Source organism: Scyliorhinus torazame, chromosome 4 (genome assembly GCF_047496885.1).
Source record: "Scyliorhinus torazame isolate Kashiwa2021f chromosome 4, sScyTor2.1, whole genome shotgun sequence".
Classification (NCBI taxonomy): domain Eukaryota; kingdom Metazoa; phylum Chordata; class Chondrichthyes; order Carcharhiniformes; family Scyliorhinidae; genus Scyliorhinus; species Scyliorhinus torazame.
The window spans coordinates 347,089,414-347,115,711 of NC_092710.1; the positions used below are offsets into that span (position 1 = coordinate 347,089,414).

General features: G+C 48.7%; 1 protein-coding gene across 1 annotated transcript in view; it reads right to left on the minus strand.

Moving 5' to 3' along the window:
• Positions 1–26,298, minus strand: part of LOC140411508 (dynein axonemal heavy chain 8-like) — a 2,059,122-nt gene that overhangs the window by 1,546,294 nt on the left and 486,530 nt on the right. Inside the window, exon 11 of the mRNA XM_072500594.1 lies at positions 7,597–7,743. Within this exon, the coding sequence (XP_072356695.1) occupies positions 7,597–7,743 (147 nt within the window). The remainder of the gene's footprint in view (positions 1–7,596; positions 7,744–26,298) is intronic.

Consider the following 26,298-nt stretch of genomic DNA (forward strand, 5'->3'; position numbering starts at 1 on the left):
CCCGATACCATTCCGCAAACCTCATTCCCACTCCCTCTCCCTTACCCTTCATCATCCCTTCCACTCCCCCACATCCCATTCCCTCTCACCTCCCATCCTCTCTCCTTCACCCCTTCCCATCACCCTTGCTCACTGACTATTCTTCTCCCTCACCCTGATTGTCATCCCTCTTCTTTATTCACATCACCCCTGCCCCTCCCTCATTCCCCTCTCATATCCCCATTTCCACTCCCGCACGCCCAGCCCATTCCCTTCCCAAAAACCAATTCCACTCCACCTACTTCACACCTGATCACCTCTCCTTCATCTCCCAACCCAACTTCCTTCACCCTCACGGATAATTCCATTTTCTCACCCTCATCAACCCTACCCTTCCTCATTTCCCTCATTCACCCCATTCACCCTTACTATTCTCCCAACCCACTCGCTTATCCTCCACCCTCTCTCAACAGCCTCACTTCCCATCCCTGCCCTCATCCCATCCCCCTCACTCATCTCCATCTTCCCTCCCTCACCCTATTCTCCCTCACTCCCATCCCAATCCCTCACCTCCATCAGACCTTCCTCAATCCCCATCCTCCATCATCACCACCTATCCTTCCACCTTCACCCCACTATTCCTCTCTCTCCTGGTGGTGGTTCTGGATTGGAGATTCGTAGACTTCCAAAGCAAAAGGATGTAGCAGCATTGCAAGGCAGTTATTTAGATAATGATATCCAGAGTGTAAGAGGAAGGGACAGAGTGTACAAACATAAAAAAAGCACAAAATAGGGTCAAAGAGAGAAGTCAATGGTAGACAAGCAAAATTAATGGGCCTTTACTTAAGTGCATGGTATTCGACACAAAGTTAATGCTTATGATCTTACAGCCATTACAGGGATGTGGTGCCAGATTCTCCGATTCTGAGGCTAAGTGCGGAGGATCTGTGGCGTTTTACGTGTAAAAAATCAGCACTGTCCCCTCATTGATCTTGTGACAAGTGAGGAGCTAGCAGCCACGCGCCACATAAAACTCCCGGTCTCCACAAAATAAATGGCCAGCGAATGGCCGGGTCTGTGGCCACGCAGGTGTGAGGCGATGGCCTGAAGCGGTCACACCGTAAAACATGGCTGGCACCCGTCCTGCCAGATAGTGCCCCCATGGCCACCCCCTCGCCAACCCCTGGTCACCCCCTACCAGTCCCCCCAGCCCTCGCGGCAGCACAGCCGCCAGGCCAGGTTCCCGCACGGTTGAGACCATGAGTAAACCGCAGCGTTGAGAACTCGGCCCATCGGGGGGAGAGGGCCTTCAGGTGTCGTGCTGAGGCCGTTCCAATGGCCTGCGGCACGCGCCGCGATGGTGCCTTTTCAGAAGGGGCGGAGCATGCAAAACCTGCCTCAAACAGGCACCGTTCCCGATTTTGGCATGAAAATGGATTCTCCGCCCAATTGCCGATTATGAAATCGGCATCGGGCAACCAAGAATCTTGCCTGAGGTTACAATGACATCAATCCTGGACCTGAGTATTCAGGCCTAAGTGACTTTTCGAAAGGACGTGCAAAACAAAAATGGTGGAGTAGCTTTGTTCATTCGAGATTGAAGAAGCACGGTAGCAAGAAATAATTTTGGTTCGGAAGATGTAGAATCCATACAGGAGGATCTAAGAAATAACAAAGGGAAGAAGACACTCGTGGTAAAGTGTATCTGGGGCGAGATAAAAGAGCATGAAAAAGAGCGAGGCTGAGAGTGGAACTGGAAGGATAAAAGAGCACGAGAAAGAGCGAGACTGAGAGCAGAGCCGAGACGATAAGAGTGTGAGAAAGAGTGAGACTGAGAGTGGAGCTGGGAGGATAAAAGAGCACAAGAAAGAGCAAGACTGAGAGCAGAGCCGAGAGGATAAGAGTGTGAAAAAGAGCGAGACTGAGAGCACAGACAGGGAGCACAGACAGGAGGATAAAGGAGCGTGGGAAGAGTGAGACTGAGAGCAGTGCCGGGAGGACGGAGATAGGTGACAGGAGCTTGAGAAAGGGCAAGGTTGAGAATGGAGAGGGGAAGATACAGGAGAGCAAGAAAGAGTGAAACTGAGGGGGGAAATGGGAGATAAAAGAGGGCAAGAAAGTGCGCGACTGAACGAGGAGCTGGGAGGATAAAAGAGTGCAAGAAAGAGTGAGACTAAAGGTGGATCTGGGAGGATAAAGGTGTGGGGGAAAGAGCCGAGCAGGGCTGATAAAGGTGCACAAGACTAAAGATTGGCTAGCTAACAGGAATCAGTGTTGGCATATCTAGGGGCACAATCCACCGGCCGTGCTGCATCTCCGTTCGGGTGAACAGGTGCGCAGCACAGCCGGTAGATGCTGGGAGATAAGAATCTACCTGGCTCGCCATGCCTCGTGAGATTTAACAGGATCTTGCAAGACGTCGCGATCTGAATCCTGCCCACGTGGATCAGTATTTTACATATCTGCATATTAGAGTGAGACAGCTTGTCTTCTTATAATATGCACTCAACTGATCAAATGAGGCCCTGGGATCTAACCCCTTCGACTCGCAGATCTTAGACGAGCACTGTTCAGTGCTGGTCCCCACAAATGGGGACCAGATGGAACGGCACTTGGGTGGGGTCTCCCAGGGTATCAGATGCCCCCAGGTGGTTGCCTGCCGGACAGGAGGCAGGGTGCTACTATTGGCACTGCCAGAATTGCACCCTGACAGTGGCACCTAGGTGCTAGCCTGACACTGTCAAGGTGCCTGGATAGCACTGCAGCTGGCAGGGGAACTGCCAGGGTACCAGGCTGGCAGTGCCAAGTGCCAGATTGGCATTTGTCCCACGCCAGGGATTGGGTCCAGGATTGTCCTGGCCATGTGAGGTGAGGTGCGGAGGGGGCCCTAAGTTGGGGCTTTGGGGAGAGTTCGAGGGTCACGTCGCAGGGGTCGAGAGATTGCTACGCCATTTAAAAAGAGCGTCCTGATCTCCTCCTGCACTGAGAAGTTCTGGTGAGCAGAGGTCCTCTGTGCAGGAAATGGGACTAAGTATGGCCTCAGCAGGGCAGACCCCGCTGAAGCCCTGATAGCAACAAAGTCCCATTAGATAGCCTGGTGTTTCCCGGCGCTGCGAGCGCTGGGAATCACCCGGCTAAACATGCTCACCACGGGACTCTGTTGCAATTTGGTTAAATTGAGTTCTAGATCTTTTTCTGGATGACAGGATTGATGAGTGGTGTGCCAAAGTAATCAGTGCTGGAGCTTCCATCTTTTGCAATTTTTATGCACGACTTGGATGAAGGAATGTTTGTAAATTTGTTAATAACACAAAGATAGGTAGTAAAGGGTGCAAAGAGGCTACAAACGGACATAGGTAGATTAAGTGAGTGGGCAAAATCTGACAAATGGAGGACAATGTGGGCAAATGTGAAATTGTCCATTTTAGCAGGAAGAGTAAAAATCGCAGAGCTCTGAGGTGCAGAGGAATTTGGGTGTCCGAGTAAGGCTAATATACAAGCATGAAAAGTCATCAGAAAAGCAAATAGAATGTTATTGTTTATTGTGAGAGAAATTGATTACAAAAGTAGGACGTTATGCTTCAGTAGTACAGGGTATTAGTGAGACCACGGGCTGGATTCTCCCGTCACAGATGACAAATTGCGTTTGGCGATCGGCCGGCGAATCAAAGTTTACGACCGGAACGGGTGCGTGCCGCTTTTGCGATGCTCCGCCCCTAAAAGGGGATATTGCCTGACGTCCGCCCCCGATGCTCCCCCCCGACCGGCCAAGTTCCTCTCACAGTCTCATCCGTTGGCAACTCGGCGTGGCGGCTGTGGACTCAGTCCAACGCCGTCACAGTCAGGGGAGGCCCTATCCGCGGGCAGGGGAGACTTTATCAGGGGCTGGGGCACTGTGGGAGGGTGGTCCAGGGCCAAAGGGCGGGCACTGTTTCGCGGGCCGGGTCCGCGAGTGGCCTCCGCCATGTAGCACGGCACAGCTGCTGCAGGCCACCGCCATGCGCATGTGCGACCACGGACCCGGCAATTCTCCGGGACATATTGGCAGCTAGAGCCGGATGCTGTATGCTGCCGGAGTGCTCACCCCCAGCCAAACAGAGGATCAGTGGCAGTTTTACGCCATTTTTTCTGGAGAATTGGAGAAACCAGCCCCATATCTGGCGAATTGTGTATAGAGTATTGGTCTCCTTATTTAAGAAAAGATATAAATGCATTCAAAGCTTTTCATCGAATGTTTACTAGACTAATACTAGGAACGGCGGGTACTCTTCTGAGGAAAGATTGGGAAAGTTAAGCTTTTATTCACCGGAGTTTAGAAGAGTTAAGAGGTGACTGGTCAGAACATTCGAGATCCTGAGGTGTATTGACAGGGTAGATGTGGAGAGGGCATTTCCTCTTGTCAGAGAATCAAAACTAGGGTCGCTTTTTAAAAATAAAGGTCGCTCATTTAAAAATCTTTCCCCCTTAAAAGGCAGTGGAAGCAGAATCTTCAAGTAGGGCTAGAAAGATTCTTGATTCACAAGGAGGTGAAAGGTTATCGGGATTTTGTAGGAATATGGGGTTGAAGTTACAAGCAGATCAGCCATGATCTTATTGAATGGCGACAGATCAAGGGGCCAAGTAACCTACTGCTCCTTATTCGTATGTTCATAAATAAAACCACAAATGAATGAGGGTGTGGTGATATGGATCACTGTAAATACACAAGGGGTTAATGTAAATACACTTTGACTAAGTAAACACTAGAGGGAGCACCAGAGACGTCATGACATGCAGACATACAGCCAATGAACAAATAGAATAAGACACGACCAATGGGCAGTCAAGACACCCAGAGGTGACACTACCACAAAGGGGCATTACAAAACCCATATATAAAAGGACAGGGCAAACATGCTCTTTCTCTTTCCACAGGCAACACTTAGAGAGTAGGACAGGGGCAGATCAGAAGCATCACACACACCACGTGGCTTAGAGCAGACTGGTTAGTTAGACTGAGTTATGATAGCAAGATTAGCAGGAGAGGCAAACTCATAGAGAACTGTGCTAATGGTTCAATAAATCACATTAAACTTACTTCAAAGTCTGGAGTATCTTTCGGTCATAGCTGCACCGGGTTGAAGCCTGTCTTATCCCAGAGTACATAACACATCATAGTACCAGCAGTGGAGCGAGATTGTACACAGGTTATGAAGGGAAGAGAGAATGTTTGTGAGGGGTGGGGAAAGAGAGTGGGGGGGGTAAGAGGGAGTTTGTGCGAGGCATGGGGGAAGAGAGAGTGCGTACGAGGGGAGGGAAGGAAAATTGAATGTGTGCAAGGGCTGGGCCTTCAGACACCGGGGGCGAGATTCTCTGACCCCCCCGCCGGGTCGGAGAATCGCTGGGGGCTGGCGTGAATCCCGCCTCCGCCGGTTGCCGAATTCTCCGGCACCGGAGATTTGGCGGGGGCGGGAATCGCGCCGCGCCGGTTGGCGGGCCCCCCCCCGGCGATTCTCCGGCCCGGATGGGCCGAAGTCCCGCTGCTAGAATGCCTGTCCCACCGGCGTGGATTAAACCACCTCTCTTACCGGCGGGACAAGGCGGTGCGGACGGGCTCCGGGGTCCTGGGGGGGCGCGGGGAAATCTGGCCCCGGGGGGTGCCCCCACGGTGGCCTGGCCCGCGATCGGGGCCCACCGATCCGCGGGCGGGCCTGAGCCGTGGGGGCACTCTTTTCCTTCCGCCTTCGCCATGGTCTCCACCATGGCGGAGGCGGAAGAGACCCCCTCCACTGCGCATGCGCGGGGATGCCGTGAGCGGCCGGTGACGCTCCTGCGCATGTGCCGCCCGGCAATGTCATTTCCGCGCCAGCTGGCGGGGCACCAAAGGCCTTTCCCTCCAGCTCGCGGGGCGGAAATCAGTCCGGCGCGGGCCTAGCCCCTCAAGGTTAGGTCTCGGCCGGTCAAGTTGCGGAGGATTCCTTTGAGGCGGCGCGATGCCGGACTGATTTGTGCCGTTTTTGGCACCGGTCGGCGGACATCGCGCCGATTACGGAGAATTTCACCCTGGCTGTGGGGGCCCAAAAACGAAGCTAAGCGCAGCACCCCACGAACTCTAAATCCGCCTCAGCATGTTGATTATTATTGCTCCTCCTCCTCCTTTTCTACCAAATATTCCTCCATCCAAATTAAATATGTAATAATAGTACTGGCCAAGGTAAACCTTACTGAAGACAAGCACAAGACCTACAGGGATGGACCAATTAGTCTCCCCATGAGCCTCATTGAATACAAGCTTCCCTGCTGAGGGGCAAGGGCCCATCAGCAGAGGAAATGGACTCCAGCATATAAACCGGTACAGATGAGAGGCGAGCATGTGGAGTCCTGGCTGGAACCTCAAGTGTACTGCTTACTTTGCAATAAACCAGTTTTCTTTACGTCTCTCAGTTGGACTCCTCTGAGACCACTAAAACAAGTAAGACAAAAATCATCAGTGAAGCAATCTGGAAGATGGAAACTCTCCTGACATTCAAAATAGCCAGAAATAAAATAAACTCTATCTACCAATTTGTAGGTGAGTGTCCCTCTAGAAACTATTGCAGTATTTCTGGCAGACAAATCCTCTGAGCTTTACTCCTTCAGATGTTTTCAAAATCTGTTAAATTACGATGGCGGTGGAGAATTAATTGGAAAACAGTGGAGGCTGGATTCTCCAATTTGCAGACTAAGTGATGACACCAGCGTGGGAACAGCGGCGTTTTACATCAAATAAAACAGCGCAAAAGCTGCACCGATCCTCCATCTCGTGGGGGGCTAGCAGCCGCACAGCGTAAAGCCCCTGGCTGTACCTGCGTATGTGGTCAGAGAATTGCCAGGTCCGCGGCTGCACATGCGCACAGTGGCGGCCTACAGTGGCCGCGGCATGCAACATGGTGCCGGCCACGCGCAGACCTGGCCTGCCACATACAGTCCCCCAGTAACCCCCCTCGGCACACTGGAACACCCCCCCCCCCACCAGTGCCCCCAGCCCCCGCCAAAGGCCCCTTTGCCCGTAGAACGGCTCCCCCCCCACAGCCGTCACGCCGGGTTCACAAAAAAAAAGGATAAGTGTTCCACGCCGTCGGGAACTCAGCCCATCGGGGGCGGAGCATCTGGGGAGGACTTCAGGTGACGTCATGCCGTTCCGACGACATGCAGTGAGTACGCTGTTTTCAAGGGGGCGGAGCATCGCAAAAGCGGCGCCACCCCTGATTTCGCCGCAAACGTGGTTCTCGGTCGATCGCCGAACGTGTTTTTGGCATCGACGACCGAAGTATCCCGTTCTTGTAGTTTCTCTACTTCAGATTTAATAATCCATCGCCACATTGCTGTTGTGGCCAGTGAATTAAAATCACTCCTGTTAAGCCTGAAATTTGTCATTATTTAAAGCCTTTTTTCACCTGTCCCTTTAAATACTTTTTACGAATCCACATGCAAATATAATTTCTACAAAGTTAATTCCAATAACTGAAATTAGTTGCTAATCCATAGCAAATAGTTACAAAATGACTTTAACTAAATTAACAGTGATTATCATTGTACAGAGTAAGTGGACGTACATTTAAAGGATATTTGAACAATATTGTATTAAATTCAATTTACCTTTGCTAGTCTTTTGCAGAAGACTTCAAGTTTCCCAAATATGTACATTTCTGACACATCAAATGGATTATCATGTGCTGTTTCAGTTGTATATTTCTTTGTGTTCTGGAAGAATTTGCGATATTCCACAAGCAATTTTTTACATTCCTGTAATCCCCAAAAAAGTCACATCATGGTCAACAGATCATTACACATTTATTCTACTTTGTACAACCTATTCAACTCGTTTAGAGCTATCCAAGTCATTCCAGTACCTTGGTCTTTATACAGAGACCTGCAAGTCTGTTCATTGGAAGTATTCATCCAATTTTGCACTACCAAGTTGGCCGTGCCAACCTGTGCCAGGAGATGGTGCCAGGATGGGCCTTTTGGGCAGCCAAATTTGGTGTGGTTCCCATTATGTGTGGTGGGGGTTCAGAGCACCGAGGAATTTGAAGGCTGAGATTTGGCAATGATGGGGAGGAGCGGGCAGTGAGGGGGGCAGCTGGCATTGAGGAGGGGTTCTGGCAGTGAGGAGGAGGCACAAGCTGTACTGCCGCAGTGGTTGTTGGGTGTCGTGGGTGGGGGAAAGAATCCATGATAATTGTGCCCGACACCTTTGTGGTGGCGGGTGTTTCACCTCAGTTCTGATCGTGGCACCCTTTAAGAATGGTGCCTGATCTCTGTGGAGCCGCCTTGACAGCTCTATCAGGCCCTGCCCCACCAGACTGACGGCAAAAACAACACTCCCCAATTTGTTTTGTAAGAGTGGCTGAAGATCTGGTCCGAAAACTCAACAGTGCGTCAGGGCCTAACACTCAAACAAATTGTGGGAAAATTCCATCCAGTGTAATCTGCAAAGGACAAAAGGACCCTGATTCCTCAATTCCACACCTCTAAATTCCAGGCTTGGATAAAAAACATCCTTATTCCAACACCATGAGAAAGAATGAGATTTATAATCTCCCCAAGTACAAGAACCTATCTTATTGCCTTGTGAACCCGAACACAGTCAGCCACTTCTTTGACCTTAGAAGAGAAACAAGACCCCCAACAAGCAGCTTGTCTTTGTATTTTATTTTTTTAAAAATTTCGAGTACCTCATTCATTTTTTCCAATTAAGGAACAATTTAGCGTGGCCAATCCACCTAACCTGTACATCTTTGCATTGTGGGGGCAAAACCCACGCAAACACGGGGAGAATGTGCAAACAACACATGGACAGTGACCCAGAGCAGGGTCGAACCTGGGACCTCAGCGCCGGGAGACAGTAGTGCTAAGCTTGTCTTTCTCTACCATTTACCATCTCACAGGTAGCAGCAGAAACAACCCACGTCCAGGTTTACAATTGCCTCTGTGAACTACTGGAACATTGTAACTCCTGTGTCTGTGTCTACAAATTCAATTAACCTTCTCCCATCATGGAAGTCCTCACTTCTAGACAGAAGTCGGCTTACTATTCTCTGAAGGAATATGCCATTGGACATTTAATTCTGGACTTAGGTAAAACCATATTACTTTTATTTTTTTCATGATCTTGTCCTGTACTGCTTTTTTTCCCTTTTCCCTCTTTTATTGTATGTCTGCAAAAGGGATGGGCATACAAAACCCCTTTCCTGCATCCGGTAAAATGCTGTGACATTCCCAACGCTCTGTGGTGTTGGGTGCTCCGAGGTACAGATGAACCAACACGGTTGCAATTGGTACAACGCTGTTTTATTCCAACTTGCTATTTACAGATTTGTCTTGATACTCTGCACGTGGTGACTCCCTGAGTGTGTTGTTAATCAGGTCCTGTCCTTGTCCTGGTCTCTAGATGGACTGGCCACCAGGTGTCTTGTCTTATACTGTCTCTGTCCTTGTCTGTGATTGGCTGTCGTGTTATGTGTGCTAATTTGTCTGTTGGTCTGTCTATCATGATGTGTGTGTTTGAATATCATGACACGCTCGGCCCGGCGAGGCTGTCACCGTTATAAAATGTTAATTGGTCCACTTAATGAGGCCCCACAGGCTTCTCGCTGCAAATCATGCTCCTGCTCGCTGATTCACCAGGACTACGCTTGCCAGCCACCTGCCAAAAAGGGAAAGCAGCACTTAAACCGATCCTGCACAACCAACCCCAATCAGCTTGCAGCCATGCCGTTGAGAAGACCAATGCCACTATTCAGCGATGCCAACCTGGCGGATTACTGGAAGCGGTAGAAGCCAGTCGGGATGACTTGTTCCCCCAAGGGTCAAGGAGGATCAGCCACAGATCAGCCACTACTGCCTGAGAGGAAGTGGCAACGACAGTCAGCTCGGGGAGCGTGACCTGGAGGGCCAGCACCCAGTGCCACAAGAAGGTCAACGACCTCCAGCAGGCCGTTTGGGTGAGTTTGCACAGACCACCGTACCCCCGCCCCCGTCCCCCCCTGTCCCGTCCCGTCCCCCCACTCTCCCACCCAACCTCCTCATCCCCCCCCCCCCCCCAAACGGGTCATCTCCCCAAGTCCCCTCCCGTAGGCAACCACGCATGCGGCTAACGATGTCTCCTCTGTGTCCCCGCAGAAGTTGGCCCACAACTGATGGGAGAGGGCCCAGACGGGTGGCGGGCAGCAGGACATCAGAGACCTTACCCCATATGAAGAACGGGCCTTGGAGGTCGAGGGGGTGGCCGAGGACCGAGCAGTGACCATCGTAGAGGTTGCCGTGTGGCGCAGAGGTGAGGCTCCATTGCCCCCCACCCAGATCAGTAACTTCATTGCAGTGTTAATGTAAGCCTACTTGTGACACTAATAAAGATTATGATTATAGATAACCTGTCAAATGTGAGTTACTAATGCTTTACAGACTGATCCATCCCCCCCACTGACCACATGCCCATTCTCCCACAGCACCTGCAGCCGATGGCGGCAGATCATCCGGGGTGCCCCGGGGTACCCCCCGCCACCCCAGCATCCAAGAGAACACCTTGGAGGAGAGCTCCGAGGATGCCACCATAATAGTCGCGACACAGCTATCATCCCCACCCTTCACCAGCGCAGAGACACACACCTCCGTGGGTGAAAGTTGTGGACAGACTTCTGGGGCACATTCTGGTGAGCACCACACAGTTGCTGATACACATCAGGTGGAGACAGGAACACCGAGGCGAGACAGCAGTCAAAATCTGCTGGATCCCAGGACCCAGCCGGGTCCCAGTCAGATGCTGAGCCTCTGGAACATGTTGACTTGGAGCTGATGTGGGTGATAGGGTGCGGATGTGAGATTCATAAGGGAATATCAGCGACACCCCAGGAGATCCATAGCCAATTGGAGGAGTCCCAGAGGCTATGGGTGCAGCAGATGTTTCCGGCAATGCAAGGCACCGAGGTCAACACTGCTAGGGTGGCGACTGCAGTTTGTAAGCCTGGGGCACGAAGTAGACAGCATGAGTAGACTTGTCCAAGCAGGGCTCAGTTGGTAACGGCAATGGCTGAGCGCCTCAACAGCATGTCCCAGTTGCTGGGGGACGTTACCCAGTCCCAGGTGGACCTTGATTAGGCACTGCGGAGCATGGCCCAGCCTCAGGTGGGCATAGCCGAACTGCAGAGCATCTCCCAGTCACTGGGGTGCTCCAACGCTGAAGACATTTGGGAACTGCCAGGGCTGGCAGAGCCTGATGATGATGCACGGGAAGCTGTGGCTCCATCCAGCTGCCTCTCCATCCTGACGTGAACCCAAGGGCTCTATGGACACCGACCGGGAGGAGGGGGCACCTGGTGTCAACCCAGAGTCATCCTATGGAGTGGCAATTACAGGCACCAGCTCCCCCGAGTACCACCCCTATGACAACGACACATCCCGCAGTCAGTACCCAGGGCATGTGCTGCTGGCAAATGCACCGGGGCCCTCTGCAGAGTCCCAGAGTCCTTAGAGGACACCTGCCAGGGACACTGGGGGGTAGGGGGGGGGGGGGGGGGGTAGGGAGTAAGGAGAGGTGCAGGGGGAAAGAGTGGGGGAGAGTATGGGAGGGGTGGGGAGAGTGGGGTGGCACATCGGGGCAGTTGGGGGACACTTCTATTAATCATTAAAATCTGTTGACCTCGACCAATAAGATGCCTATGACACTTTCTTCCGCAATGCGGGCCAAGCACCAATCCCATGCTCCATCTCCCCACTCATGGAGGTCCAGGTCTCCTCCCCCACCACCTCCCCCTGCGACACACCATGTGCAGGTGATGGGTGTGAGCATGCACTCGGCAGATAGGCAGGGGTCAGACTATGGCAGCAAATGAGGAGCTCAAGCATCAAATGAGGAGCTCAAGAACTCAACTCTCTTCAGGTTATCATCATCCCCCTGCCCTCAACTGTGACCCGCTGACAATGCTGACACATTGTGATCTTACACAGACCCTGGGAGGATTTCCCCGCTGCTGTGCTAGGTTGTGGAGGACACCGCAGACCACCACAACGCAGGCAACCATCTGGGGGATGTACTACAGTGCACCACCAGAGCAGTCGAGGCATCGGAACTGCATTTTGAGGAGACCGATGCACCGCTCAATGACAGACCAGGTGGCCGCATTGGCCTCATTGTATCAGGTCTTCGCACCGTTCACTGGCCTCCGTACTGGCGTCATTATCCAGATCCTAAAAGCGGGTGCCCCTTATCTCCCAAGAGCCAACCGGCCATCCTGGGGTGGTCCTTAGAAAGGCCGGGGAGGACTTCCAGTGACGGCGGGCGGGAGGCAGTCGCACACTGGAGGGCTCCCGCTCGGGAATAGGAATTTCGGAGTTTTAACGCTCAGTCGCGGGGGCAACGGAGGCTGAAAAGGCTGTTAGAAGGCACACGGAGGAGAAATGTCCAACTTTGGGAGAAAAACGGCCGTGAAAAAGAGGGTGAACGGAAATCCGCTGGTGAGTGAAAAAGTCAGCGCAGGAACTGTAAGAAAAGCGGAGGCCGCATTGCTCACAGCTGAAGAAATGACCAAGGTGATGGCTGTGGAACTTGAAAAACAGTTCACAAAGCACTTGGAAGCGATGAAGAAGGAGATGGTGGCGGTATTGAAAGTGCTGGTGAAGGAGTCGATTGCCCCGGTGAGGGCGGCGGTATCAAGCGCAGTGGCGGAGGTGCGGGAGCAGGGTGAGACATTGAAGGAAGTGGAAGAGGCATTATCGCAGCACAGTGATCAACTCACCTCGTTGGGGAAGGAGTTGCGGAGGGTGATAGAGATCAACAAGGATCTGCGAGCCAAAATGGAAGACCTGGAAAACAGATCCAGGCAACAGAATCTGAGGATTGTGGGTCTGCCCGAAGGGGTGGAAGGCCTGAGGCCGAAGGAGTATTTTGCCACGATGTTGGCAAAGCTATTGGGGGAGGGGGATGATCCCTCCCGATATGAACTGGATCGGGCTCATCGGTCGTGGAGGCCTAAACCAAAGGCGAGTGAGCCGCCAAGAATAGTAACTCTGTGTTTCTGCAGGTATAGCATGAAGGAAAAAGTCCTGTGCTGAGCAAAGCAGAAGCGGGAGATGCAGTGGGCTGGAGCTGGTAGAACAGGTTCCGGTGAGTCTAGCCAGGGTGAAAAGTTGGGGGAAGGAGCCGAGTTTACAAGAGGAAGTGGAGGGGAGGAGTCTGGGAGGGGGGGGGGGGGGCGTCATGGGTGTCATTCACGGTACTCTTTCGGGGATTGGGTGGCATTGAATGTTGGGGGGGTGGGTTTGGGGGGGTGGACTGTATATGTTAATGGTGACCATAGGCGATTCCTGATCCCTTTTTCGTTTTTCCTTTTCTTTATTTTCCCACCTTCGGAGGGTTTGTTTTATTTGATGCTTGTATTGTCATTTGTTGTTAACTTTGGTTGGCTCTTAATTTGTTGCCCGTTGTGTCTTTACTTAATTTGCTCTGTTTCTATAACCTTTGCTCTAGAGTCGCCAGGTATCTTTATGATACCGCCAGGAGGTTCAAGTTCAAGTACTGATCAATAACTCGACACACCAATCAGTAAGATTCAAATCAAAACACATTTATTATACACAGTCAATCACTACTCATGCATAAAACTCTACTTACTAGACTATCTCTAACACTAAAAGGCCTATACTTAGCTTTGGGACTGGCCCACCAGGTCAGGGGAACAAATGACCTTTCGTTCGATTCTGAGTCTGCAGGATTCAAAAAGCTGGTATGGCCTGGTAGCTAGGAGCGCCTATCTCGTAGTGTGCGTTGACTGGAGACTTACTTGGTTGGTGCGGCAGCTAGGCAGGTCGCTGCTGAGTGAACCTGCCAAGAAGGATGAATTGAACTTGGGGACTCTACTTTATAGTCCCCAGTGACTTTGTGCCGTTTTGTGCGGACCCGGTGTCTGGTTCCAAGTGATTGGACTACGTTCCGATCACTTGGATCGATTTCTCCAATACTGAAGCCGTTCCCTGATCGCTGGGCGGTCCCTGAGTGTCCGTTGGCCTTCCTTTGTCTTGGCTCCTGCTGGCGCCAAGGAGTCTGGCTTGGCCTTATTCACCTTCAATGTTTCAATTGTTCCCAGGGATCGCTCATTAATATACAGATGGCTGTTGGTTTCAGTGCTGTCTGGGTTTCTGCAAGTTTTAATACACAGGAACTTTGCACTTGCTAGTTTTTCCTGGCTGACTGAATTTCCCTGCATTCTTTGTGGATCTCCATTTTCAGTCGGGAAGTGTCCAACCCAGGCGGCTACACATTGGGCTGTTGTTTGGGGTGGTGGGAGAATGGGATCTCTGTTGTTGATAAGGGGATTGACATTGTATTTGTTACCGTTTACTGTTTGTTGGTGGGGTGTAAGTTCTGAAGAAAATGTGAAAATGGAGAATAAGAATATTTTTTAAAAAAGGCCGGGGATATCTGTGCCCCAGGATGTAGATGTCATGCACAATCCGTGGGAAGCGTGCATAATGTTCAGGTTGTTGTTGCACACTAGCTGGATATTCAGGGAATGGAACACCTTCCTATTGACGTAGGACACTCACAGATGGCCCGGTGTGCACAAGGTGACATGCATGCCATCTATTACCATCTGGACCTGGGGCATCCCGGTGTTGGCGGAGAATCCTGCTGCTCGGGCATCTTGTTTGGTCTGGTCCATGTCAAAGTTTATATCGCTTTCTGCCTGGGCAAACAGGGCTTCCATAAGCTCACAGATGCACTTGTAGGCTGTAGTTTGTGAGATGCCACACAAGTCTCCACTCAAGCCCTAGAATGATTCTGAGGCATAGAAGATCAGGGCTGCAGTGACCTTGGTGGTCACCGGGAGCAGGTATTCTCCCTCTTCGACATGGTGCTAAGTCCGCAAGGACCATGATACAGGTGCTGCTCCGTCCCCTTGTTGAGGCAGAGTCTTCTGCAGCACACGTGTCTGTCATCTGTTCGAAAGACCAGCCACGCCTGTACACCTTGGGCTGTCTCAAGCCTTCCCCTATTGGGCGGCCAGATCCTCAGGGTGTGGGGTAGGGCCCTGCACATGGGCCACCACCTTAAGTCTCTCTCTGTCGCCGCTGCTACCGCTGCCTTCTCCGGCACTGGCTGCCTGGCCTGCTAGCAGCACCACGAGGGCATGTTCTGCAGGGTCCAAGATATCGTCCATTCCATGCAATATCTGTGAGGGTGTGAGACTAATGATCAGCGGTGCCTTCCACCCCGGGACTCTCTATGTCCCCCATCGCTCTTTCCGCCCATCCCACCAATCTGACACACCCTGCCCACACACCCCTGGCTGCAGCGGAGACCACTGGCCATCATACCCCAGGCCCTGTATCCAAGACACCCGCACATAAGCTTACCTGGACCGGTCACTGGTCCCATCCCCAGTGCACATGCCCACACTCTGGTCTTGGAGCCGTGTCAGGGCTCAGCCCCTGCGTGTTTGGATGTTGGTCACTGCGCCCAATGTGTTTCCTCCCGCAGTGTTCAGGCATCACGGTCTGATTGGGTGCTTGGCAATAACCCCCAGGTGCTACATGGCATGCCCAACCATGGGGATCCACTTGGGATATGTGAAGTTCTCACTTGACTCTGATTGCCAATTCGCAATTAGCTATAGCCTTCAGTCATGCGGCAGAGGCCTCCGCAGTCAATGGGAGTTATGGGTGGTCGGTGGGGCAGGCAGGGGTTGGGGCTGCCCCCAGAACGACGGGATCACATGATCCAGTGGTTGGCATGGTAGACCTGTGGACACTGAGACACGTATCTCTACCAACCCTCCCCCTCCCACCAAGCCACACACCCTGCTCCGCAGCCAACCCCCCCCCACCCCCGCCAATATTGGCCTACCTCAACCGAGGCAGGCACCCCCAGTGGCTCCCCACCCCACCCCCTCCAAGCACCGGGGCAGCAACCTCAGTGCCTCCGGGCGACTCACCTCCTCAGGTCCCAGCAGCTGCCCTCCCACCAGCTTCATGTGTTAAAAAGGGAATACTAATCAGCTACAACTTGATCACTTGCTGGGGAAGAAATCATGGGAGGCCATTAGCACCCGATAATTGTATGGAGATTGGGTTTAAGTGGTGATGACTGATTTCTTGTCACACTACGGCGGGATCCTGATTTTACCAACAGGAGCGAGCCGATTAGATGTCAAACAGATTGACGCCCATCGTGGTTCTCGTATTTGGCTTCTCCCACGATTTAACGCCCTTGTCATGCTCTCGCTTAAGCGCAAGGTGCCCATTAAATCATGCCCATTATCTCGCGTTTGCTGTGGCCGTTAGTCAGAGAGGATTTCAACACTCCAAACTGAATGGTTGGGGGTAAAAATGCTACCACTTATGAAGGGGAAACCAAAAATCAAAGACACATTTCTGTTTATGGACAGTGAGTGAGAAGAGGCTGTTTAAATTAATCTCCCTCCTGGCCATAAGACTTCCGTGCACTGGCAATCACCATCAGATTGGCATTCCACTTTTATTTGCCTACCTTAAGCTGAAGTTCCACATTTCTCACCTGGATTTCCAACCCAGACCTACTGTAAATGGTGGAGCGTAGCTGCTTTTGGAATCCTTCAATGCAGTGCAGGAGCATCAGGGGAAATTAAATTGTGGCCCCTTTTTCGAGCACCAGCCACATTCCATTAAGTTTAGATGTCCCTTTATTTAAATGGAGAACTTGTGGCGCAGCGTGTAGCATCCTGCCTCTGAGCCAGAAATTTGGGTTTCGGGTCCCACCCCAGGACTTGATGGTCAAGGAAGGTGCGTTCATAATGCGGTCAAACAGGTTGACCCCATTTGCATCAACCTGCAAATCCTTCCAAACATACCAATGGCTGACGGTAAGAGGAGGAGAGAGGCTCCTGGTCATGCTTGATGTGAAGTGGCACGCATCAAGGTATAAGCTCCTGGCGACAGACCAGCAACCTGTTCCTGGAATTACTCGCCATGAAAACAGAAATAAGTCTGCTTTGCTGCACTATGAGGTGCAGAAAGAGAATTGTAATTGCAATTGCAACTTGTTAAAATGACGCTTTGACCAGCTCAGAGACATGGCAAGTGGCGGAGTGGGTAGGAGGGTGTTCAGGTGGTAGTCAGATGATCGGGCGGTAGTTGGGTGGTCATGGCGGTACGGGGTATGTGATTAGTTGGGGGAGGTGAGAGTTTCAGAGTTCATTAGATGCAGAGTAGCTCCCGAACAGCAGTTGAAGTTTCCCTGGCAGTTCCCAACCTATCTTTGAAAGGGAACTTTCAAAGGTTCCCTTAGTGCAGCTTCTGAGGCATCTTTGGGATATGACCCTCCAGAGAACTGAAGGTCTGAGCCATGGTGCCCAGCGCAAGAATTCTACTCAGATCGCTTGCTACCAGCCATAGATTTTGTAGCTTCCCTCAAGCTGGAATTGCATCATGACTTGGAGGTTGAACAAAGATAAGGCAGAGGAGTTCCTTGAAGATGGAGGAAGAGAAACTGGAGAATAATAATCTTTATTACTGTCACAAGTAGGCTTACATTAACACTGCAATGAAGTTATTGTGAAAAGCCCCCCGTCGACACACCACGGCGCCTGTTTGGGTACACAGAGGGAGATCAGAATGTCCAATTCACCTGACTGCACCTCTTTTGGGACTTGTGGGAGGAAACCAGAGCACCAGGAGGAAACGCACGCAGACACGGGGAAAACGTGCAGACTCCGCTCAGACAGTGACCCAAGTCAGGATCGAACCTGGGACCCTGGCATTGGAAGCAGCAGTGCTAACCACTGTGCTACCATGCCGCCCATAGGGCTGTCAGTTGCAGGCCATACCACCACAAAGTCTTCAGGCACAATTCTCTTCATAGAATCATTTACAGTGCAGAAGGAGGCCATTCAGCCCATTGAGTCTGCACCAGCTCTTGGAAAGAGCACCCCACTTAAGCCCACACCTCTATCCCATCCCCGTAGCCAGTAAACCTACCTAATGTTTTTGGACATTAAGAGCAATTTATCATGGCCAATCCACCTGAAATGCACATCATCCCTCTTCCCTGCACTCTTCCCTCAACTTCAGCAACAAACTATATGTGCAATGAAGGAAATGTTCACTGAAATATTTCCACCTGTTGAAGGCATACCTGCAATCACAAAGGAAGTTGTGGACAGCATTACCATTGGCTGTCACGTTTCCCTATAGGGCTAGTCCATTAATTCGTCATTTTTTAATTCATTCACGGGATGTGGGTGTTACTGGTCAGGCCATCATTTATTGTCCATCCATGTTGGCTTTGAACAGATGGCGGTGAGCTTCCTTCTTGAACTGCTGCAGTTGTAAGTGCATCCAAAATGCTGTTAAGCAGGGAGTTCCATGATGTTAATCCTACAACAGCGAAGGAACAGCAATATTTTTCCGAGTCAGAATGGTGGGTGACTTGGAGGGGAACCTCCAGGTGGTGGTGTTCCTTGTTAGACGTTTAGCTGCTGTTGTATAAAGAGTCAAAGGTACTGCTCCTTTTACAAACACCTTTATCCCTCTTTAATAGACTCTGCACAAAACTCTATCTTCACATACCCTGACCCAAAAGCCACCTGATGCCCCTTTACATATCAGTGTCAATTATTGGATACTTAACAGTCTCCCCTTCCTTGGAGAAAAAAAAATTATTGGTGAAAACAAAATTACAAGAAACTCAAAACCACACAAGCAATTCCCCCCTTCTTTTTTTTTCCATTTTGCTTTGGGGAAGAAAAAAAAGTCACAGAAACAGGCGCCCTTCATGAACAATATCCAAAAGTTTCTGTGAACTAGCCCCTCTTTTTGTAAAACAGTCTGACAATTGATAGCTACTGTCGAACCATTTAATTTTTGCTATTTCCCCTCTGTCCAACATCTGTTTCAAACTTGCGATGTCTATCCTTAACCTTTTTTCATTGACACTTTTTGTAGAGTGCACATTTTTCCACAGGGGTTTATTGTCAATGTGACAGTCAATAGGTATTTTACCCAAATCCACTAATCCCAAAATTTCTGTCATTATCTGAGACATATAAAAGGCCATATCCACCGCGTCTACAAGGCTTAATGTCTCAGCAGCCAAAGTGCTTTTGACCACTCTCCTTATTTTCTTTGTTTCCCACACAAGAGGGCAACATTTACCATTGTTCCCCAAAAGGAAAATTATAAACCACCTGCGCTTGAAACCCCATCACATAAATTTGCATAGGACGCATCACTATAAACTATGAGTTTCAAGTGCCTAAGGTCACCTAAAACCGGGAACCTCAAAACACACTCTTGCATTTTGAGTTTGGCCAATGCTTTATTTGCTCTTATTATGTCTTCCACTTAGGGATCATTCATTTTTGTACTCAACTCTGAGACATCAAAACTCATGTCCTGTCTAGTCTGTCTACCTAACCAATTCAGTTGCCCAATTAAACTTCGCAGTTCCTTTTTTTCCATCTTTGAAACCATTGAGTCTTTTTGTAAAACCTGGCCACGACTAATTGCTATTGCGCTGATGCTATCCAAAGAAGATTGCTGACGTAAAGTTGCCCCTAACTTAGTCTGTCCGATTTCCAGTTCAATATATTTAAATGCACCGGAAGCCTCACTTCCAACCCTGAATTCTTTCCTCAAACCAGAGATTACAATAGCTTTGAAATCACTACTCCCAACCCACAAAAAATCATCGACATGCATCATAAAGATGCCAGAGAGATTTTCTTTATAGTGCCAGTAAAACATTACCAGATTTGCTTTCAACTGGCAACAGCCTAACTTTAACAAAACAGACCTTACCAAAAAATACCAGACTCTTGATGCATCATTTAATCCACATACACATTTATTCAACTTCCAGAGTACCCCTTCTGTGTTAGCTGTCTCTTTAGGAAGACAGAGAAAAATGTCTCTCTGGAGCTGATGCCCCTGCAAAAAGGCAGCTTTTATAACTATAGATTTCAGCCGGGGCTTGGGAACCTGAATTGTAGCTCCAGTATACAGGAGGTTGAGAGTAGTGAGGTCATGAGTAAGGTTTCAAAGTTGCAGGAGTGTACCGGCAGGCAAGAAGGTGGTTTCAAGTGTGTCTTCTTCAATGCCAGGAGCATCCGGAATAAGGTGGGTGAACTTGCGGCATGGGTTGGTACCTGGGACTTCGATGTTGTGGCCATTTCGGAGACATGGACAGAGCAGGGACAGGAATGGTTGTTGCAGGTGCCGGGGTTTAGATATTTCAGTAAGCTCAGGGAAGGTGGTAAAAGAGGGGTGGCATTGTTAGTCAAGGACAGTATTACGGTGGCAGAAAGGACATTTGATGAGGACTTGTCGATTGAGGTAGTATGGGCTGAAGTTAGAAACTGGAAAGGAGAGGTCACCCTGTTAGGTGTTTTCTATAAGTTCCAGAGATGTAGAGGAAAGGATTGCAAAGATGATTCTGGATAGGAGCGAAAGCAACAGGGTAGTTGTTATGGGGTACTTTAACTTTCCAAATATTGACTGGAAACGCTATAGTTCGAGTACATTCGGTGGGTCCGTTTTTGTCCAATGTGTGCAGGAGGGTTTCCTGACACAGTATGTAGATAGGCCAACGAGAAGCGAGGCCGTATTGGATTTGGGACTGGGTAATGAACCAGGACAGGTGTTAGATTTGGAAGTAGGTGAGCACTTTGGTGATAGTGACCACAATTCGATTACGTTTACTTTAGTGATGGAAAGGGATAGGTATATACCGCAGGGCAAGAGTTATATTTGGGGGAAAGGCAATTATGTTGCGATGAGGTAAGACTTAGGATGCATCAGATAGAGAGGAAAACTGCAGGGGATGGGCACAATGGAAATGTGGAGCTTGTTCAAGGAACAGCTACTGCGTGTCCTTGATAATTTTGTACCTGTCAGGCAGGGAGGAAGTGGTCGAGCAAGGGAACCGTGGTTTACTAAGGCAGTCGAAACACTTGTCAAGAGGAAGAAGGAGGCTTATGTAAAGATGAGACTCCTTTTGGCAGGTGTCCTTTCGGAAAAATGGCCCGTTCTAATTCATCAGAAGTCTTGTGTTCCTCTACTGAAACCCTGTCTATATCAGTTAACTGGGCCTCATGGTTCTGTAACACGTGCGTACCAGATGACTCTGGTTCCTCGTCATGTCTGTCTGCTCTGTCTAAATTTGAAAATGTGTAATCTGTACCCATTATCCTTAATGAATGTACCCTAACAGTTTGATTGTCATGTTGCAAAATAATTGTTTTGCCGTCTATGCCTATGATCTTCCCTGGGCCTTTCCATTCATTAAAATTGTCTCTCTTATAGTACACTATGTCTCCTTGCTGAAAAACGGTATTTGATGGCCGTACATTATGTCTTAAAGCTCTGTGAATTCTTTCAGAGGCTTCTGCTTCCAAAAAAGCTTTTGTACTGCTATGTAATGCATTTAAATGCTCAGCAAAGGGAGAGCTAATTGTAGTCCCTTCCAAACCTGGAGGCTGGTCATCTAAAATGGACGGAATTTTAGGATTTCTACCAAACACTAATTGATAGGGACTATAGCCCCCAACCATCTGCAATGAATTCTTTGCATGTACTGCCCATGCTAAAGCTGAATTTAGCTTGCAGTTTGGTCTATCTGCCAAAATGTTCCGGAGACTGTCACCTATTACAGCATGGTTTCTTTCACACACACCATTACTGAAAGGGCTTTCCGCAGCCGTATTCATAACTGTGATATTCACATTTTCACACAGATCCCTAAACTCATCATTAGCAAATTCTCCCTCATTGTCTGTAAGGAATTTTGCCGGGGGCCCATTCCTGTCCCTATCCATTTTTCCACGATCTGATCCAGAATTACTCTTTTCTTTACTTCGTACAATCATTGATTGACTAAATCTGGTTGCTAAATCTACAAAATGCGAAACAAATATATTATTGGCTTTATCCCAGATCTTAAGGTCCATGGCCACAATGTCGTTAAAATCTCTGGCCAAAGGTAGGCTACTATCGGTCGTGCTGGTGTCCTTCTGTACTTCCTACAAACTTCACAGCGGTCACTAACCTGTTCTATCAGTTTAGTGTAGTCTTATTCCCTTACCCTGGAATCCTTTAATAAATTTTTCAGCCTCCGAGGAGACGGATGCGCAAATTGCCTCTGCAGTTTTAATACAACAAGCTTTTTAATCAGCTAAAGTCCCATTTTCAACTGCCTTAACAACTCTACTTGAAATATTATTTGTCAGTAATGGAATACAATAGTGTCCCGACTGTATAAATTGTAAGTCCATCTTCTTTCCAAAAACTGTCGCCTTATCCTGTTCCATATCCAGTTTCATGTGTGCTTTCTTCATCGACGGTCTGCTCAGAAGCAAAGGTATCTCACTTGATACAACATCCGTGCTAATGAAATGATTCACTCTGGCAATATTGCAAGGGAACACCATTCTTTTCAGCGACTTCAGAGTATTATCATCCCCAAACCTGAAACTTGTGGAACTTTCAAATTCCTTAACCTTGTTACGATTTTCAGCATTCAAAGAGTCCAGGTAACATTTTAACCAGTCAATTCCACACACAGTAGATGTGCAGCCACTGTCCAATACAGCACAGTTGAAGGATTCTGCAACCAACACCCTCATTACCGGCGTAAAACTGCTTGTTAATAGGACAATGCCTTCTTTCTGGCCACTATCTTTTTCCTCTTCTGACTCTTCCGTGTCATGTGTCGCTTCAAACACTCTATTATGACGTGTTGGACAGCTGAAAGCATAATGGTATTGAGAGTCACATTGAAAACATCGATTTCTCATACCCCGGGTTTTTCTGGGGTTCATCTTCCTACTGTAGGTTCTAACTGGGTTTCTGTCTTCACAATTTCTGGGTCCCGATCTCCTTCTATAGTCTTGGAACCTGTTTGTAGCCGTGCGATTTTGCCATCCTGTTAGTAGTGTATCTTCCATATTCAGCTTTATTGCAGACTGACCTATTTGGATCATCAGAGCCATCGGAATCGAATGTTTCCCCAGAAACTTCTTTTAGGCCTCTATCATCTGATCAAATACGATATCCTTATCTGGAAACTGAACTCCTGTCAAAACCAGGAGCCTATCCATGTTGCTCACTCTAGCACAGTCAAGTAATTTAAAATCCAACACAGACTGTGGAAATTCCAGGCTGTTTTTCTGCAGCCTTTTATATAGTCTGTCAAATTCCATTATATAGTCCATCTGGTTTCATTCCATTTTGCTTCCTTTGTCGCGGTTGAATACAACCGAGTGGATTGCTAGGGCATTTACGAGTCAACAACATTGCTGTGGGTCGTCAATCACATATAGGCCAGCAGGGTAAGAATGGCAGATTTCCTTCCCTGAAGGACAATAGTGAACCAGATGGGTTTTTACAACAATTGTCAATGGTTTCATCATCACTATTAGACTATAATTCCAGAATTTTATTGAATTTAAATCACATTTGCCATGGTGTGATTTGCACTGAGGTCCCCAGAGCATGACCCTATGTTTCTGGATTACTCATCCTGCCACAATAACACTGTGCCACAGCTGATCCAAGCTAGCCAAGTATTCAGAAATAGGTCATCAAATAAAACAGTTATCTGGCCATTTATTCAGCGTACTTCATTGATACAGCTGTGGAATGTATTCTCATTATGAATGTTTGGCTGAGATCCAAGACTCAATAATGGATTCAGTCCTGTGGAGCATGTTCCACAGCTGTGGGTCTGCCAGCTTTGTTATAGATGAGCAGTGTTATAAGCTTCTCATAAGTTTGAAGTGTTTTTTTATGCCTGTTTCGTTATTTAGACACAAGTAGGGAATTTGAAATAGATTAAATCCTTTTTTTAACTGGAGTATTTCATTTGCTGGATGGAGTCAAGGAAAGCAGAGAGTCAGTTTTGTAGTAGACTTTGGAGAAAGAGAAGAGATGGCTTCTGATTTGTTTGACACTGAGTCGCCAATTCTCTCACAGTAGGGTAGCATAAAAGATTAATAATACTTAAAGCAAAGGTAGCATGGTGGTGCAGTGGGTTATCCCTGCTGCCTCACGGCGCCGAGGTCCCAGGTTCAATCCTGGCTCTGGGTCACTGTCTTTGTGGAGTTTGCACATTTTCCCCGTGTTTGCGTGGGTTTCGCCCCCACAACCCAAAAGATGTGCAGGCTAGGTGGATTGGCCATTCTAAATTGCCCCTTAATTGGAAAAAATGAATTGGGTACTCAAAATTTTTTTTTAAAGAATAATACTTAAAGCAGAGCAGTCATGTATAGGACAAGGAAGGAGCTGAAATACGTCAGCTGAACTAACTTTTTGAAGATATTTAGCCAGAATCTGAAGGGGATCTATCAGGAGCCAGATCTGTTTGATTAAGCAAGTATTACTCTATGCCATGCTGATTTTACATTGTTGTTCATTGGGAAATTGAGTAGTTGTTTAATGGGAAATTGAGTAGTTGTGTTTAAGAGGTAATGTTTTTTATTTGTTCATGCGTTGTAGGCCAGTATTAAATGCCATTCCCTAATTGCCCTTGAGGCGGCAGTTAAGAGTCAACCACATTGCTGTGGGTCTGGAGTCACATGTAGGCCAGACCAGGTAAAGTCGGCAGATTTCCTTCCCTCAAGGACATTAGTGAACCAGATGGGTTTTTACGATAATCAACAATGGTCATCATTAGACTTTTAATTCCAGATTTTTATTGAATTCAAATTTCACCATCTGCAGTGGTGTGATTTGAACCTGCATCCCCATAACATTACTCTGGGTCTCTGGTTTACTCGTCCAGCGACAGTACTACTTCACCATCCTCTCCCCTTAATTGCAAGCTGTTCTTTCAGCTGTGCAGTTAAAGTTTAAGATTGTATTTATAATGAAGTTTTGTTCAAGCAAAACAAATCCCTATTTCTTCATGCAACCACTTTGAGAGGGAATCATTCCTTCCACACAGCCCCCCGTCTACTGCCGCAACTAGTCAACAGCAGAGACTATCTCCCTGGTCATACACTCATCTCTGGAGCATCCCGACAACAAGGACACATACGTCAAACTCCTGTTCATTGACTACAGTTCCGCCTTCAACACCATAATCCCAGCCAAGCTCATATCCAAACTCCAAAACCTAGGATTCGTTCTCCCTCTGCAACTGGATCCTCGACTTCCTGACCCACAGACCGCAATCTGTAAGGATAAACAACAATACATCTTCTATGATAGTCCTCAGTACTGAGGCCTGTAAGGTTGCTTACTTAGCCCCCTACTCTACTCCCTAGACACAGACTGTGTGCAAAATGTGGCTCCAATTCCAACTTTGCTATTCATGTGTTTGTCAAGATGCCCCTTAAACATCACTTTCGTCCCTGCTTCCACCACCTCCTACGGCAGCAAGTTCCAGACACCCACTACCCTCAGTGTAAAAAACTTGCCTCATACATCTCTAAACCTTGCCCCTCGCACCTTAAACCTATGCCTCCTAATAATTGACCCCTCTACCCTGGGAAAAAAATCTTTGACTATCCCTGTCTATGCCCCTCATAATTTTGTAGACCTTTATCAGGTCGCCCCTCAATCTCTTTTGTTCCAGTGAGAACAAACCGAGTTTATTCAACCTCTCCTCATAGCTAATGCCCTCCATACCAGGCAACATCCTGGTAAATCTCTTCTGCACCCTCTCTAAAGCCTCCACATCCTTTTGGTAGTGTGGCGACCAGAATTGAACACTATACTCCACGTGTGGCCTAACTAAGGTTCTATACAGCTGCAACATCACTTGCCAGTTTTTCTACTCAATGCCCCGGCCAATGAAGGCAAGCATGTCCACCTGTGTTGCCCCTTTCAGTGACCTGTGGACCTGTACACCTTGATCTCTCTGACTGTCAATACTCTTGAGGGTTCTACCATTCACTGTATATCCCCTACCTGTATTAGACCTTCCAAAATGCATTACCTCACATTTGTCCAGATTAAACACCATCTGCCATCTCTCCGCCCAAGTCTCCAAATGATCTGAATCCTGCTGTATCCTCTTGACAGTCCTCATCGCTATCCGCAATTCCACCAACCTTTGTGTCGTCCGCAAATTTACTAATCAGACCACTTACATTTCCTCCAAATCATTTGTATACGAACAGCAAAGGTCCCAGCATTAATCCCTGTGGAACACCACTAGTCACCGCTCTCCAATCAGAAAAGCAACCGTCCATTGCTACTCTCTGCCTTCTATGACCTAGCCAGCTCACCTCTGATCCAGTGTGACTTCACCTTTTGTACCAGTCTGCCATGAGGGACCTTGTCAAAAGCCTTATTGAAGTCCATATAGACAACATCCACTGCCCTACC